Raw genomic sequence first — 17,421 nt, forward strand, 5'->3', positions numbered from 1 at the left:
GGATGGGTGTATTTGATGAAGGCGTTAGGCGGGAGATGGCAGAAGGAGAAGGGGATAAGCCATTTAGTTTCAAGGCTATTGACGTGGACAGTCAGAACAAGGGAGAACCCCATTGCAATTCTGCTCAGACTCTTGACAATGTGGAGCACTGTAATGACTGTTTGTGCCGTTGCTTCTGCTTGTGGTCCATCAGCGAGAAGACAGATCGATGCTGAGGGAGGCGAGAGCTTGGCTTGAGCAGTTTGAAAGAGACATCACGAGGATGCAAGTCGCCGAGGCTGGGCTCGAAGAGCGATACGAGGTGGGTCAGCACCATCCAACTCTTCTGTCTCTTCTCAGGGGTGGTCAAACCGATACAGGGACTCAACAGGCCGATAGAGAGCAACTACTCCTGTCTTGTTCAAGAATCCAGAATAAGGGAACGTGACCTTAAAATAAGAGTGAGGTCAGGTCAGGAGATAATTTACTCATAAAAAGTAGACATTTGTCCCTCTCTTCCCCCTTACAAGGCTGTGCATTCTGGGGCTGAATCTCAAGGCCTGAGATTCCTAGATTCCTGTTGGAATATGCATCAAGAGATATAACGATTCAGTGGAACTAAGGAACAAGTCAGCTACAAACTAACAATAGATTTGAGGGTCTGAACGATCTCCTGTTCCTAAAGACCTTGCCAGTTTTCTCCCATTCTCCCCTTTAATCTTTCATGTGATGTGGGCATTGCTGGCAAGGCCAGGAGTTGATCCCCAACCTGATTATCTTTGAACTAAGTGGGTTATTTCAGAGGGCTGCTAAGAGTCAATTAAAGGGCATTAATGGACCAGATTAATAGGTGATATCTGTCATGGTTATTACTATTGGGACTGCTCCTCCAGAGTTATGAGCTGAATTTAAATTCCACATGTTACCTTGGTGGGACCTGAACCACGTCCCTAGAGACTGAGGTCAGTGAGTTCAGTGGGAGTGGAGCTTGTCCCTTAGATCATGATCCTGGCCTTCTGGTATACTAGCCCAGTAGGATTACCACTACACCACTGTCTCTGTTGCATTTCCACATTGCACCGTGATGGACCATCAACCCCTCATCTGCGTGGTCAATAGCCATATGTTTATCGCAGTGCTAAGTGTCCACAGATTCATTGACACTAAGCAGGAAGAGGTGCTCATTACTGAGGGCCCCTGCTCGAATTTCTAAGGAATTGGAATGGGAATTGGCATGGGAATTGGAATGGGAATTGGAACTCTCTACGAGCAATTTTGCCTTCTGCAGCCAGGAGGTGCTGAAGACAGCACTAACCAAGACCAGGGCATTCAAACCCTGCACTGACAGGATGAATTCTCATGAGCTGGGAGGTGGAGGGGCCGTGGGGAGATGGGAAGGGCTCCTTTATTTCTGATAGATTTACATTCCACCCAACTGCAACTGTGACGAGGCTCGAGCAGTTCACCAATGTCCGGGTCAAAGCACTTGGCATGACGGGTGGCCCATTTGCCAATGCTGACTCCCTCCTGTGCCAGTGCACTGAGGCTGCAGGGTGTACCATCCACAGGAAGGTCCACACACACACACACACACCTCCCCCTACCTTCCCAAGGGCAATTAGGCACCAAAACCAACAGCTACATCTCAAGCCTGGATTTGTAAGACATCCCCATCGTTTCTAACTGCCCGATATCTTTGCAGTAAGAGGAGGAGTGAGGGTAGAGAAGGGAGGGCAGTGAAGGCTCTGTTTCAGTAATTGTAGTCAGTTAATGCAGTTTCATCCTCACTACCATCTCTGCTCAACTGGCAGAGGATTTGCTGTTTAACTGGACAACTCTGCATGGTTCTGAAGCCTATCCACAATTGCACACTGAGAGGAGGTCAGGGTGTGTGTGTGTGCACGCGCGTGTGTGTGTGTGAGGATGAGGCAGTGTGTGTGTGTGTCTGTATGTGTGTGTGCGTGTGTGTGTGTGTGTGTGTGTGTGTGTGTTAATAAGTTAGTCACCATAACCCTACCACACTGTAGGGTCGCTCTCACCTCAGAGAGAGAGACGACTGGTGATGGTTTAACCTGAGGGTCAGCATGCCTCAGACGAGGGGAGAAGGTGAGAGAGAGAGTGCTTCATGGTAACCTCAGCTGGTGCAGGAATTGAACCCACACTGGCATCACTCACCAGCCATCTATGCCAACTGATTGCCTCATGTATTAATGCAACAATTATTTCCTGCTTTGATTTCTTCGCTCCACATTTTTCCTTAGCTGTTCAAAAGTTTTCAAGGCCAGTATGAAGCTAAAAAGAAGCATGTTGAAGTTTTAATTCAACCTGCACAGAAAGATGGGAAACTGTCGCTGGATCAGGTCACAGTGAAGCAAGTCTGGGAGAGAGTGTCAGCCAGGGTAAGTTTTCAGAGAGCGGACTCAGCAAGGTCCTACCTCCGGTCTTCTCCTTTCCCTGCTAATTTTTGTCTGTGGTACCATCTGATGATTTGCAGTCGGGATGGGTGCAGGAAGTGACACCCTTTTCGAGATGGTTGTTAGCTATGCAACTCACGTTTCTAGATGGTCACAGACTTTGCACGTCTAGCAATGCCTCTGTCTTGTGAGCTTCTTCTCACAAATTTTTATTCCATCCTTGTGCCTGAAGTTAGATGAGCCTGTAAAATAAACAAGGAAGAAATTATACTTAAACAGAATCCTTTTCATCTTCACAATTGTTTCTTTTCGAAGTCACCGCCACAGTGTAGATAAACAGAAGCCAGCAATGACGGACCAAGATCCGACAAACAATGAGATGACCAAATGACAGGGCCTTGGTTTTTTTGGTGGTGTTGGCTGAGGGATTAATCTCCTCAGTAAAGGGGTCAATGGCCTGGGCCAGAATTCTAAGATCAGGAGGTTTGGAGAGCTTTTGAGGAAAATCTCTTTCGCCCAGTAGGTGGAAATCACTGCCTTTTAGTTTGTAGAGGCAGGAACCCTCAAGACATTTAAAAACTATTTAGAAGAACATTTGAGATGCCACAGGACATGAGGCTACAGGCCAAGGATGTGAGGCTAGGATGTTTGACGACCAGCATAGTACAGTGGACTGAAAGGTCTTTTTCCAAACTGTAAGAAACTCCATGAATTTTATCCAGGACAGAACTCTGTGCTCTTCTACAGGTAGCGCAATAGGATCATTTACATCAGACTAACATATCCAGTGGATCCCCAACAGTGCAGCACTGTCTCAGTACTCCAGTGAAATACCAGCCCAGGCTAAGTGGCAGGAGTGGGACTTGAACTCTCGATCTCCTACCAAGGGGCTAATTCATTGACTTAAGCTGACAGCAAATAACCAGCCTCCCTGATGTCAAAACTCCTTTAAGGGACTTAAAAGCAGTTAATCAAGTTAAAGTAGATTAAAGCAAATAGAACCAAATAAGCCAAATTAAAAGGTGCTCGTTCCTTCGGGCGGCACCCTAACAATATTCAAGAATCAAAATTTAAATGAACAAATTCAAATGAAAATATAATTTCATTGATTGACCATGTAGTGCAGCCGCAGCGGGGGACCACCAGCATTGAATCTTTGATATTGAACATTTAGAATCTGGAATATGTGTGAATGTGGATGTGGGAGAGATACGTTTCTTCCCCCATATTTATTTCTCAGCACTCTCTAACATCCTCAGCTAAACCGAGAGTTTGAGCGGCTCCCCCATTATGGCCTGGATAGAGTTTTGAAAAGGTCCCCCCCATTTGCCTTTCACATTGTGCATTTAATCTGTTGGAAGTGGGCAAATTATCAAAACCATCTTCATGGGCTCAGGACACAGGAGTTTGTTGTTACCAATCTGATTGCACTACACACACGGTGGCTCAGTGGTTAGCACTGCTGCCTCACAGCGCCAGGGAGCCTCAGGCAACTGTCTGTTTGGCGTTTGCACATTCTCCCCGTGTCGGCGTGGGTTTGCTCTGGTTTCCTCCCACAGTCTAAAGATGTGCAGGTTAGGTGGATAGGCCATGCTAAATCACCCATGTTATCCAGGGATGTGCGAGCTTGGTGGTTTAGCCATGGGAAATGCAGGGTTACAGGGATAGGGTAGGGAGTGGGGGAGTGTGGGTTTGGGTGGGATGCTTTTCGGAGGGTCAGTGTGAACTTGATGGGCCAAATGGCCTGCTTCCAAGCTGTGTGGATTCTGTTATGGGCAGCGAGCTGGTATGATGCCAGTGAGCCCAAGTTGCGCTTCATCTGATTGCAAGAAATAGGCTGAAGAAGGGTCTAGACCGGAAACGTCAGCCTTCCTGCTCCTCTGATGCTGCTTGGCCTGCTGTGTTCATCCGGCTGTACACCTTGTTATCTCAGGGTGCCACATGCTTGTTTTTCCTTCCTTAGCTTCTGGACTGGCATATCATGCTGGACAAGTCACTCCCTGCGCCCCTGGGAACCATCGGAGCCTGGCTGCACAGAGTGGAGACTATTCTCGGGGAAGAAATTGTCATCCAGCAAGCCCACGACGAAACGGCCAACATCATCCACAGGAAACTGGAGCAGCACAAGGCAAGATTGCGGTTGGGAGAGGGGTGGGGTGGGAGTGGAGTGGGGCAGGGTGGGAGAGGGTTGGGGTGGGAGTGGGAGTGGGGTGGTGGAGGACGTGTCGGGAGCCATCGCTGGGGAGTGCCAGGCCTTTCATCATGGGACAATCTGCAATTGGCATGCGATCCTGGTCCTCTGGCGCTCCGCTACCACAAGCCAAGAAATCTTCACCCAAACCCAGTTTGCCTGCTTAGAGCCAGGACCCTGTGGCAAACCGTGCAGAGAGAGGAGAAAGGAGTCGAGGCATAAATTCACAGGAAGGACCTGGGCTGATTGATTGTTGATCGGCATTCAACTCCATTAATGTTAAAACATGTGAATTTTTAATCTGGCAGACAGAAAGTAAGAATTTTTAGAGGCACAGGAGAAGGAGCTGGCTTGTTAGTAAGGGCAAAGAAGGTAGAGTAAAGGGTGGTGTGGTGACTCAGTGGGAAAATGATCCATCCGTGTTTGAAAATTCATCATGTAAACTTCTCCCCTGCCCCACAGAAGCTGTGCGCCCTGCTGAGTATTTCCAGCATTTTCTGTTTGTCCCCCTTACATGATTATGTATATCACACGAGGCCAGGGACATTATATTACCAGTGCTAGGCAACGTTGGGTTAATTTAAACCAACAGTGGCTTTACCAGGTTGTGTTCACAGCTCATGTGTTCAATCGTTGTTGGTTAACAAGACCAGATTTAAGTTGTGTTTCACTCTGCAGCCTTAAGGCTTTCATAGCATAGACCTACAAATCCAGAATCAGGCCATTCAACCCAACAGGTCTATGCTGAGGTCAACCACAGAAACAAAGAGAGGGTATTAGCTTATACTGTTACCCCATAGTGAACTAGTTTGCGATAGCATCCTGAGACTGCATTTCCAACTGGTATATACCAGTCATCTCAATTGAGACTGAGTGGTGTGGGTGACCATGGGTTCACTCTGTGTCAGCGCAATTTCTCCTTGACTAGCAATGTTTGAGGCAGAACTTGCATTTACAGACAATGAATGACTTCTGGAGTACACACATTATTTTGGACAGAGCTGGGTCCCACAAACACCAAGTAAACTGCCTTTGATCAAGAGATGGATATTGGCCAGGACTCCGGTGTTCTGGGATCTTTATTATCTGTGAGCATCGGCTAGGCCCTGGTTCATCATCTCAGCTCTTACAGCTAGGGCAGTGCTGCACTGGAGTGCTTTCATGTCTCTGGAGGGGGTCTTGAATCCCAGTAACCTCCTGAGTCTGAGCTGAGTCTCTTACTCTCCACAATAATCTCAGATCTCAATGCTGGGGAGCACTTTGGATCTTGCCAAGTTTCAACTTGAGACAAAATTGCCTTGTCTCAGTCCATAGAGCCATAGAGACATACAGCACGGAAACAGACCCTTTGGTCCATCTTATCCATGCTGACCAGAAATCCTAAATTAATATAGTCCCATTTGCCAGTATCCCTCTTCATGTACCCATCCAGATGCCTTTTAAATGTTGTAATTGTGCCAGCCTCCACCACTTTCTCTGGCAGCTCATTCCATACACGCAACATCCTCTGCATGAGAAAGTTACCCCCTAGATCCCTTTTAAATCTTCCCCCTCTCACACTAAATCTATACCCTGTAGTTTCAGACTCCCCCAAGCCAGGGTAAAGACCTTGGCTATTCACCCTATCCATGTCCCTCATGATTTTATAAACTCTATAAGGTCACCCCTCAGCCTCTGACACTCAAGGGAAAATAGCCCCAGCCTATTCAGCCTCTCCCTATAGCTCAAACCCTCCAACCCTGGCAACATCCTTGTAAATCTTGTTTGAACCCTTTCAAGTTTCACAACATCTCTCCTATAGCAGGGAGACCAGAAGTGTATGCAGTATTCCAAAAGTCACCTAACTAGTGTCCTAAATGGTCACAACATGAACCTCCCAACTCCTATACTCAATGCACTGACCAATAAAGGCAAACATACCAAACACCTTCTTCAGCATCCTACCTGCAACTCCACTTTCAACCTGCACTATGAACCTATGAACCTGCACTCCAAAGTTTCTTTGTTCAGCAACGCTCCCTAGGTATTTATCATTAAGTGTATAAGTCCTGCCTTGATTTGCCTTTCCAAAATGCAGCTCCTCACATTTATCTAAATTAAACTCCATCTACCACTCCTTGGCCCATTGGCCCATTTGATCAAAGTCCTGATGTACGCTGATGCAACCTTCTTCGCTGTCCACTACACCTCCAATTTTGGTGCCATCTGCAAACTTACTAACCATACTCCTATATTTGCATCCAAATCATTTATATAAGTGACAAAAAACAATGGACCCAGCACCGAAATTTGTGGCACACTGCTGGTCACAAGCCTCCAGTCTGCAAAGCAGCCTTCCATCACCACCCTCTGTCTTCTACCTTCTAGCCAGTTCTGCATCCAAATGGCTAGCTCTCCCTGTATTCCATGTGATCTAACCTTGCTAACCAGTCTACCATGAGGAACCTTGTGAAACACCTGACTGCTCTGCCCTCATCAATCTGCTTCGTTACTTCTTCAAAGAACTCAATCAAGTCAGTGAGACACGATTTTCCATGCACAAAGCCATGTTGACTATCTCTAATCAGTCCTTGCCTTTCCAAATACGTACAATTCCTGTCCCTCAGGATTCCCTCCAACAACTTGCCCACCACCAATGTTAGGCTCACCGGTCTATAGTTCCCAGTCTTTTCCTTAGCACCTTTCTTAAATAGTGGCACCACGTTAGCCAACCTCCAATCTTCCAGCACCTCACCTGTGGCTATCGATGATAAGAATAGCATAGCAAGGTTGTTGTTGTCCTGCAGCCAGTATGGAGCCTATAGGAATCGGGGACTAATCTACCTCCTCAAGGTTCGAATTACCTGTGAAGTCACACCCAGAGCCCAATCCTTTGGCGATATTGTGCATTTAAAGCGTTAGTAGCTGCTTTTTCCTGTTCAAGAGATCTAAAGAGCGAGTTATCCAGAGTAAAGCTTCACTTTGATCATTTTCCAGCACTAACTTGTATTTGTTTTCTCGCCAGGATGTGATAAAAGCGTTAGAAGGTCACAAACAAATATTCCACCAGATCCACAGGGCAGGGTCAGTGAATGGGGTCCCGATCCCAGCAGACCAGCTGGAAGATGTAGCAGAACGGTAAGTATGGCTGTTGTCAGTAAATCCTATGAAGTCGGTATCTGAATATCACTGCATCTGGTGAAACAGTGGGAGCCGTAACCTTTTTCTCATCAGCGACTATGACTTATTTTTATGTTAACTTTGGAAGAGGGTTGGGCTGCTATTAATGCTGAAGGTAAAATGACCTGGCGACTGAGAGACTGATGCATGTCCTGCTGTGTCTGTGAGGGACTTGACAGTTTTTGAGATTTTGCAAAGGAATACTGATTGAGCTGATGCTGATAGCTGGTAGAAGAAAGGACAGTGAAACCCTGCATTTGTATAGTGCCTTGCATCAATCCTCACAATGTCTCCAAGTTGTGACGTAAGCAGCCAACCTGTACACAGCAAGATCCCATTAACAGCAGCAGAATGAAGTTGATAATCTCATTTTGTTGAGCAATGCACATTGACCTATCCAAATGATGCTGAGCCTAGATGTGTTATTTTGATTTATCCTTTACAACCTCTGCAGTGGTATAATGGGAAGGCTCATGGCTCCCTGACATGAGCAACCCATGTTGCGTCCTGGTGGTTGCACCTTCCCATCTTCAGCCTTGGGTAGATTTTTCCTTTCAGTGCTGTTTGTTGAATCCATCGCTCCATTGGGTAGAATTCTTGGCTCTTTGGTCATGAGTCTGAGCCCTACTGCAGAGACTTGAGGACAGTGTCCGGCTGGAGCCCGAACGTAGTGGCGAGGGAATTTTGTACTGTCTTGAGGCACAGTTCCTTGGGTGAGGCGTTGAAAACGTTAGTCCCTATCTGCCCTCTCGGGTCAAAGATTGCATGGCGCCATTTTGAAGGAATGTGGATGAACTGACTCTGCCAGTGCAAGTTTCCAGTTTCCTGGCCAACATTTATCTGTCAAACATTGTCACGCAAACAGATGTTTTCTTCATTAGCACGTGGTGGATTGTTGGATCTTGCTGTGCACAAATTAGACACTTCCAATTCTAACAGGACAACAGTGACTGCATCACTAAATGGTTGTGGAGAGTCATAGAGCCATACAGTATAGAAACAAACCTTTCAACCCAATTCATCCATGCCAACCAGGTATCCTAAACTAAACTAGTCCCATTTGCCTGCATTTGGCCCGTATCCCTCTAAAACCTTTCCTATCCATGTACCTGTCCAAATATCTTTTAAATGTTGTAACTGTACCTGCATCTACCATTTCCTGTGGCAGCTCAATCCATACACGCACCACCCTCTGCGTGAAAAAGTTACCCCATGGGTCCCCTTTAAATCTTTCCCCTCTCACCGTAAACCTATGCCCTCTAGTTTTGGACTCCCCTACCCTTGGAAAAAGACCACATTTGCAACATTCTGAGATCATTAAAGGCACTGTCTAACTACAAGCTTTCCTAGCAGATGCTAATTATTCCCTGTTTTTATATCTGCAACCTTTGGCCGTGGTATGGCCCCAGTGATAACCTCACGTCCACTTGCTCTCCCCAGGTTCGAATTCATTACAACTGCATCCAAGCTCCATCTAACGAGGCTGGACTTCCTGGAGTTGAAATATCGCCTCCTGGCCTTCCTGGTGCTGGCTGAAACCAAACTCAAATCGTGGATCATCAAATACGGCAGAAAGGAATCCGTGCAACATCTCCTCCAAAATTACATTGTGAGGAATATTTCAGTGATAAGTGGAGGGGAGGGCTTGTAGCACGTCCTTGCCTCTAGTTCTGTGGCCTCATTTGTTGGCCACAGGAGATGCGTTCATAACATTTCTACAAACATTGATTCTGAACCTGTAGGTCTTTCTGATACACCTCTGGAAGCTGGTGAGAACAGGAGTGTCTCTAGACACTTGACCCAGAAACGTACCTCTCAAGCCAACGCCTCTGGGGTCAGGCTAGTGCCCTGTCCTAGGTAAAAGATAGCTGTTTGGGCAGCTATTTAAGCAGCACGGTGGCTCAGTGGTTAGCTCTGCTGCCTCACAGCGTTGGGGATCCTGGTTCAATCCCACCCTCGGGCAACTGTCTGTGTGGAGTTTGCATGTTCTTCCCAACTCTCCGGAAGCTCCAGTTTCCTCCCACGGTCCAAAGACGTGCATGTTGCGTGGATTGGCCATGCTAAATTGCCCATAGTGTTCAGGGAGGATGTGTAGGTGGATTAGCTATGGGTAATGGGGATTTGGGGGTGGGGGGTGTGTCTGGGTGGACGCTGTTTGGAGAGTCGGTGCGGATTTGAGGGGCCGAATAGCCTACTTCCACGCTGTAGGGATTCTGTGAATTGACCGAGAGTAGTATCTCTCAAGTCATAGTGTCTGAAGTCAGGCTAGTGCCTGTCCTAGACAAAAGAGAGCTGTTTGAGCAGACATAGGCATATGCTTTATCTGCCTCATGTGCCACGATGTTTGGCAAGTGAGAAGAATGAGATGAAGATTATATTCAGGAACAGTGCAGCAGTCTGCATCTACATTAATGGAGGTAATGCCCATGATGTTGTGTTCGTGATCATGAGTTCAATCTGTTGTATTTGTCCCTAGTTAGAGCCTCTATCTGGGAGACTGTGTTTAGATTTGAGCACCTCAGGAAGGATACATGGACCTCGAGCGTAGTGCAGTGTAGGTTCATCAGAATGACATTTGAGGCTAGAAGGGTTAAATTGTGAGGGCAGGTTGCATTAACTTAGCTTGACTTACATCGCATAAGGAAACTCAGGAGATTAGCAAAAAACAGTATGATGGAAATCAGAAGCAAAAACAGAAATTGCTTAGAAAAACTCAGCAGGCCAGCAGAGATGATCTGTTAAGTGTTTCAGATGATCAGAGGATTTGACAGAAAATAAAAAAACAGAAAGTGCTAGAGAAACTCAGCATGTATGGCATGTCTTTGGAGAGAGAAACAGAATTAACGCTTCGAGGTCAATATGACTTTTCTCTAGAACTGGAAAGAAATTGACTGCGAGGTGGGAGGGGCTGTTCCAGAGCCAAGGGATATTCCCTTAATATTACAGCCAGGCCATTCAGAATGCAGAACAATACAGCACAGGAACGGGCCCTTTGGCTCACAATGTTGTGCCAAACATGACACCAAACTAAACTAATCCCTTCCGCCTGCTCTCGGTCCATATCCCTCCATTCCTTGCATATTCATGTGCTTATCTAAAAGCCCCTTAAATGCTCCTATCGTATCTGCAACCACCACGACCCCTGACAGCATGTTCCAGAATCCTACCACTCTCTGCGTAAAAAACTTGCCCCTCACGTCTCCTTTGAACTTTCTCTTCAGTACCTTAAATGCTTGCCCCTCCTAGTATTCGATATTTCAACACTGGGAAAAAGATTCTGACCGTCAACCCGTATCTATGCATCTCATAATTTTATAAACTTCTATCAACTCTCCCCTCAGCCCCTGCCACTCTAGAGAAAACTACCTGAGATTTTCTAGCCTCTTCTTAAAGGTGATACCCTCTAATCCACGCAGCATCCTGGTAAATCTCTTCTGCACCCTCTCCAAAGCCTCCACATCCTTGCTGTAATGTGGCGACCAGAATTGAATGCAACCATATAAGCAAAGGGGCATTCCCTTAATATTAGAGGCGGGCCATTCTGGGGTAATGTCAGGAAGCTTTTCTTTACAAAAAAAACACAGGGAGCGGAAATCTGGAATATTCTCCCCTCAAAATCTCGTTGAGATCCTGCACAACTCCTCTCCTTCACATTCCCACTTGACTGAGTGGCATCAGTCCATTAGTCATTTTTTTTTTCGAAGTAAGCTTTTGTTTTTAGTGACTTGTATACAGGACTCCCAAATTCCATTGACAACTTTGATCTTTCCCTGCAGTCATTTGTCGAGGGCAACAAGTTCTTTGGACACTATGAGGTCACCTTCCAGTCTCTGAAGCAGGCAGCTGATGCCTACCTGAAGGTTGAGGACTCAGGTAACTGCTTGATGCTGATGTTTCTCCTGCGCTCTGGGGGCCGACATCTTTGCCTGTATCCTCTGCCCGCTGCACTCAGGGGATCTCACCCTGTCATGTCTTGCCCCTGTAGCCGAAGAGCGAGAGAACGTCAACAAGTTCCTGAGCGACTCGATGGTACAGTGGCGCAACCTGTCCGTGGAGGTGCGCAGTGTGAGGAGCATGCTGGAGGAGGTACTTACCAACTGGGACAAGTATAGCAGCACAGTGGCAGCTCTACAGGCTTGGCTGGAAGACGGGGAGAAAATGCTGAACCAGCCAGAACTCGCCAAGAAGGTAAAGCCGTATGATGGGAGTATAATCATCCCTGCCACCTCTGGGATGTAGAGTCATCTCGTTTCAAAAAATCTTTTCTTTTTAAAAACAACAACTTAACAATCAATGACATGACAAAGTGAAGGGGTACAGGAATAGCAGTGAGCAGGTACAGGGTAATAATGGGCTGGAAAGGGGCAATAGTGAGTGGGTAGCAGGCAGTGGTGAGCTGGTGATCATGCATTAACATAGGGTTCATCGCGAGCAAATGCAGTATCGTGATCAGTTGGAAAATAGTGTACTGTGATAGTGAAAGTAGGGGAACTAGTACAGGGTTATAATGAACTGACATATGATAACAGTGACCTTGTGTTAGTTAATAGCAAGTTTGTATGGAGGTTACAGTAAATTGAACTGGCAGTTAGTGTAGAATTGACTCCCTTGTGAATATCACATGATGCTGACACACATTGATATCAGAGTCAATAGAGTGTGGAGCTGGAGGAACGCAGCAGGTCAGGCGGCATCAGAGGAGCAGAAGAGTCGACATTTCAGGTTTACACCCTTCACCAGGACTGAGGAGGGGGAAGGGAGCTTGGAAATAAATAGAGGGAGGGGGGCTGGGGCTGGGGGAAGGTAGGTGGGATGGTGATAGATGGATGCAGGTAGGGGGCAGTGGAGATTGTTCAGTGGGATGGGTGGGGCGGATAGTTGAAAAAGGAGATGGACAGGTTGTGTCAGGTTAAGGAGGCGGGGGTGAGAGGGAGGGTTGAATATGGGTTGAGGCCGGGGTTGGGGAGATTTTGAAACGGGTGAATTTTATGTTGAGGCCATCGGCTAACATTGTGAATATGAACACTTGAAATGAGTTGGGAGAGATCCAGGAACAGTAAGAGTAGGGCAACTCAGTTTATATTTTTGGTTCAAATGCTCATACATGGAAATTAAGGGCTTAATCTGGACGATGAACTTGCAGGGATCCCAAAATCAGCTCAAAAGAACAAGCTATTTCAAGGGCAAATCATGTTCACTGTGAATTGAGTTTCTGCAATCATTAACATTGATTTCAAAACCCTGTTTGGAAAACTGAACACACATCAGATTGAATCAATCAGCATCCTGAGTTTCTGTCCTTTGTACCCCTCTGTAAACCTACAAGAAGTGTCTTTAATTTAAACATACTTCAGGATGCAGGCATATCAGTGTTTTTAAAATGTTTTTAAATATTACATTTTTAATTTTGAAAAATTAGTTTAATTATTATATTTAACATTTAATTTCTTCAGGTAATTAATGCCTTTTCTAAAGTTATTTTCACAGAATTAAGATCAGGTTACTCAGTGGCAGGTGGATTTCTGACATTAAATCTGTTTGTTTTTAATGATAAACTCATTTGCAGCCCCATGTGTAACCCTACAGCAGGTTACCACTCTGAAACGTTCCAAGGAATATTCTTATCAGAAAATAGTAGACAATTCCATTCTACAAAGCAGGTTCGTGGAAGATTTTACATTTGTGACTATGCAAATAGCATCAGTTGGAAACTTGCATCGTAACTTAGCTTTGAAAAGTAAATGCAATTTTCCGCACAGTCCATGCCTGACCGGCTGACTGTCCATCACAGATATTCAGCCCCGGATTATACAGCCCAAATGTGCTTAAGTAGCAGATCACTCACGACCACCTCTTCAGATAAGTGATTTTGGAGTAAAACCGTTGCAGCTCTGCAGGCAGATATGGTAGCCCTGACATGCATAGCAAGATCCCACTAATGATGGCTCGTTGAATGCCAATGTTAACCTGCCTTTGGTAGCGGTTGAGAGGGATGAATGTTAACTTGAGGTACTCGTTTTTCCTCACTTGCACTGTTTGACATCGTACCAACAGGGCTTCAGTACATTTTATTCAGAAAGCCAGAACCCCTGAATGTCCATCTTTTCCTCAGTGACACAGAACTGAGGCCATTGGCTCGAGCGCTGGAGCAAAACTTATTGGCTTCGGGTTGCAACACCCAAGGCTTCACTTTAAGAAGGTTTGTTGTCTCCCGATGTCCTAGGCAAAAGGTAAAAGGGAACTTTGGGCTGTTGCACCAATTGCTCACGTTTAACATTTGTTATTTATATGTTTGTGTTTGAAGGACTTCTTCCGACACCTCCCTCACTGGATCCAACAGCACTCTGTCATGAACGACGCTGGGAACTTCCTCATTGAGACATGCGATGAGTCAGTCTCTCGAGATCTCAAACAGCAGCTACTCTTATTGAATGGGCGTTGGAGGGAGCTCTTTGTCAAAGTGAAACATGTAGGTTGACCTGAGTCCAATTTTACCTCCTTTTAGAATTGTACGTGGCTGGAGTGCTGAATGACATGTGAGAAAAGGACAAGTTTGTTAGGCCCTGTGTTCATTGCTGTAGAAAGAGTGGACGAGGGCACCATTATTATGTTTGTGGTCATCACCAGAAAGGCCGGCAATGATTCCACAGCCTTTGTTGCCTTTTGAAGATGACAGTAATCCTCCTTCTTCCATCAGTGGAGTGGTTTGTTAGGTCTCTTCAGATTACATTAAAAGCCAAGCGTGTTGTGTTGGACTGGAGTCACATGTGCGCTCAGGTCCAAGGAGACATGGCTATTTTGCCCTGAAACAAAAAGATTCCTTAGGTTTTTACAACGCATTTGGCAGTTTTCAGGAAAGGACCCTTTTTGTCATCCAAACATGGTAGCTCGGTGGTTAGCACTGCTGCCTCACAGCGCCAGGGACCTGAGTTTGATTCCACCCTCGGGTGACTGTCTGTGTGGAGTTTGCACATTCTCCGTGGATTTCCTCCAGGTGCTCTGGTTTCCTCCCACAGTCCAAAGTTGTGCAGGTTAGGTGGATTGGCAGTGCTAAATTACCCGTAGTATTCAGGGATGTGCAGGGGAGGTGGATTAGCTATGGGAAAATCTAGGGATGTAGAGATAGGGTGGATGCTCTTCAGAGGTTCAGTGTAGACTGGATGGGTCGAATTGCTTCTTTCCACACTGTAGGGATTCTATGATTCTAAGTAGAACTTTGAGAAATGATGAGATGTAGCTGTTGAATCAGAACACTTCGTGAAAATCACTTAATAGTCACCACTATTTAAGGATGCAGCAGGCCATCATTAAAACCATTGCTTTAAGACATTGTACGAGGGGCTCCTGTGGTGCAGTGGCAATGTCCCTACCTCTGAACCTGAAGGTTCTTGTTCAAGTCCCATCTACTCCAGAGACATGAGAACATCTTTGAACAGGTTGACTTAGGAAAATATCTCACAGGAAATAGCTGCTGGAGTAGGCCATTCAGCCCCTCAAGCCTACTTAACCCTTCAATTAGATCGTGTCTGGCTTTCTACCTCAGCATCATTTTCCTGGACTATTCTTTGATATCTTTAATATCTCAGAATCTATCCATCTCTGTCTGGAACATGCTCAGTGGTTGAGCTTTCACAGCCCTCTAGGGTAGAATACTCCAAAGATTTACCAAATAAAAACCGAACTGCGGATGCTGTAAATCTGAAACGAAAACAGAAATTGCTGGAAAAGTTCAGCAGGTCCGGCAGCACCTGTGGAGAGAAATCAGAGTTAACGTTTCGGGTCCAGTGACCCTTCCTCAGAACTGGACCCGAAATGTTATCGCTGATTTCTCCCCACATATGCTGCCAGATCTGCTGAGTTTCTGCTTTTGCTTCCAAACGTTTAACACCCTCTGACTGAAGAAAGTCGACCTTATCTCAATTCATCCTGCCCCTCATTCTGAGACTGTCTCCAGCCTCCATCGCTAGGGGACATAAATTTCCTGTGTGCCTTCCAGCAATTGGTATTTAAGTAAAAGCAAGGGACAGAAAAATTATTTCTGGGTATTCACAGACGAATGAGTATGCATTGTAGCGCCTTCAGACTAGCTGCTTAGGAGGGGATACTGTACTCCCCTCTGCTAGTGGGGGGTGCGATTGTTTTCCATAATCCGAGCTAACTGATAATGTGCCCCTGTTGCAGTATGCCCGGGCAGATGAAGTGGACAAGTTGAAGAAGGAGTACCTAGATGGAGTATCTGCTCTGAAGACCTTCGTGGAAACAGCGAATGAGAAACAGAACTCCCCAGTGGACGTGTCTTTCCTCAATATCAAGACTTATGTGCAAGATATGGAGGTGCGTATGTTGAGTGAGTGGGTCAGATTTGGCGCCTGGGTGTAAAACAGGATTGCAGTCGGTACGCTTGGCACCTCTGCAATGTCAATTTAATACCCAGCCCATAACTGGAAGTCTAACGCCAGGGCACTTTCAAAGAGGGTGGAGGACTGACGTTTGTCAGGATGGAATGAAGTGGGAATTAGAGAGAGCGAGAAAGAAAAACAACTTGTTTTTAATTCGTTCAGACAACGTGGGCATTGCTGGCTGGGCCAGCATTCATTGTCCGTTCCTAGTTGCCTGTGAGAAGGTGGTGGTGAGCTGCCTTCTTGAACCAATACAGTCCATGTGCAGTAGGTAGACCCTCAATGTCCTTAGGGAGGGAATTCCAGGAGTTTGACCCATCGACACTGAAGGAACAACCATATTATTTTCAAGTCAGAATCTTGAGCGACTTGGAGGGGAAATTGCAGTTATTGGCATTCCCATGTGTCTGCTGCCCTTATCCTTCTAGATGGAAGTGAAAGGTGCTGTCTTAGGAGCCTTGGTGAATTTCTGCAGTGCACCTTGTAAATAGCATACACTGCTGCGACTGAGTGTCAGTGGTGGAGAGAGTGAATGTTGTAGCTGTGGTGTCAAGCCAATAGAACGTTTACACTGAAATAACTGTTAGATGCAATTTTATTTTGTGTGAAAGTTTGCATCTGGAATATTGAGGTAAAAGCATAAGGAGACATTGAGCAAGAATATTCCTTAAAAGCAAAATGGTAAATGGGCCATATGTGAAACGTTCCTCTCCCTGACTAATAAGTTTGCAGAGCATGTGTACCTGTGTGAAATAACTCCACACAGAAGCCAGTATCTGTCACCAAGTCTCCCCATATTCCTACAAGAGCAGTCCTTGACTTTAGCACTGTCTCATTCAGTGTCAACGATCAAAGTTATCAGCATCGCTGACATGCCCCTTTTTATTTATCAGCCGGGCCCCTCTGATTGGACCAGATTAACGGCCCCAAGAAAGGAACTCATATTCTATGAGGTCCACCTGGGCTGACCACATTTCAATCGTGACACTGTGCATGTGTGTCTTTCAGTACTTGTTCTGTGCATATTCACAAAATATTTACATTTGCATGTGTGCGTGTAATGGGGATGTGAGCACTCGTAAAACTGTCACCCAACGTATACAGAGAACAGGTACAGAAAAACCCAGTGTTGGCAGATAGTGTGCCTGCTCAGTGCAGGTCTCGAATGATCTTGTGATTTTATTTATCACTGATGAATGGGCTTGAGCATCTTACGGGGATCCAGTGGCCCAGTGGTATCATCACTAGATTATTAATCCAGGAAACTCAGTTAATGTTC

The 17,421-nt window shown here is 45.9% G+C and overlaps 1 protein-coding gene across 1 annotated transcript in view; it reads left to right on the forward strand.

Moving 5' to 3' along the window:
• Positions 1 to 17,421, forward strand: part of LOC109933920 (nesprin-1-like) — a 197,004-nt gene that overhangs the window by 32,386 nt on the left and 147,197 nt on the right. Inside the window, exons 9-17 of the mRNA XM_048600919.1 lie at positions 194 to 301; positions 2,241 to 2,378; positions 4,357 to 4,521; positions 7,589 to 7,701; positions 9,184 to 9,352; positions 11,520 to 11,616; positions 11,729 to 11,931; positions 14,048 to 14,212; positions 15,925 to 16,077. Of these exons, the coding sequence (XP_048456876.1) occupies positions 194 to 301; positions 2,241 to 2,378; positions 4,357 to 4,521; positions 7,589 to 7,701; positions 9,184 to 9,352; positions 11,520 to 11,616; positions 11,729 to 11,931; positions 14,048 to 14,212; positions 15,925 to 16,077 (1,311 nt within the window). The remainder of the gene's footprint in view (positions 1 to 193; positions 302 to 2,240; positions 2,379 to 4,356; positions 4,522 to 7,588; positions 7,702 to 9,183; positions 9,353 to 11,519; positions 11,617 to 11,728; positions 11,932 to 14,047; positions 14,213 to 15,924; positions 16,078 to 17,421) is intronic.

Source organism: Rhincodon typus, chromosome 9, assembly GCF_021869965.1.
Source record: "Rhincodon typus isolate 14 chromosome 9, sRhiTyp1.1, whole genome shotgun sequence".
In the NCBI taxonomy this organism is placed as follows: domain Eukaryota; kingdom Metazoa; phylum Chordata; class Chondrichthyes; order Orectolobiformes; family Rhincodontidae; genus Rhincodon; species Rhincodon typus.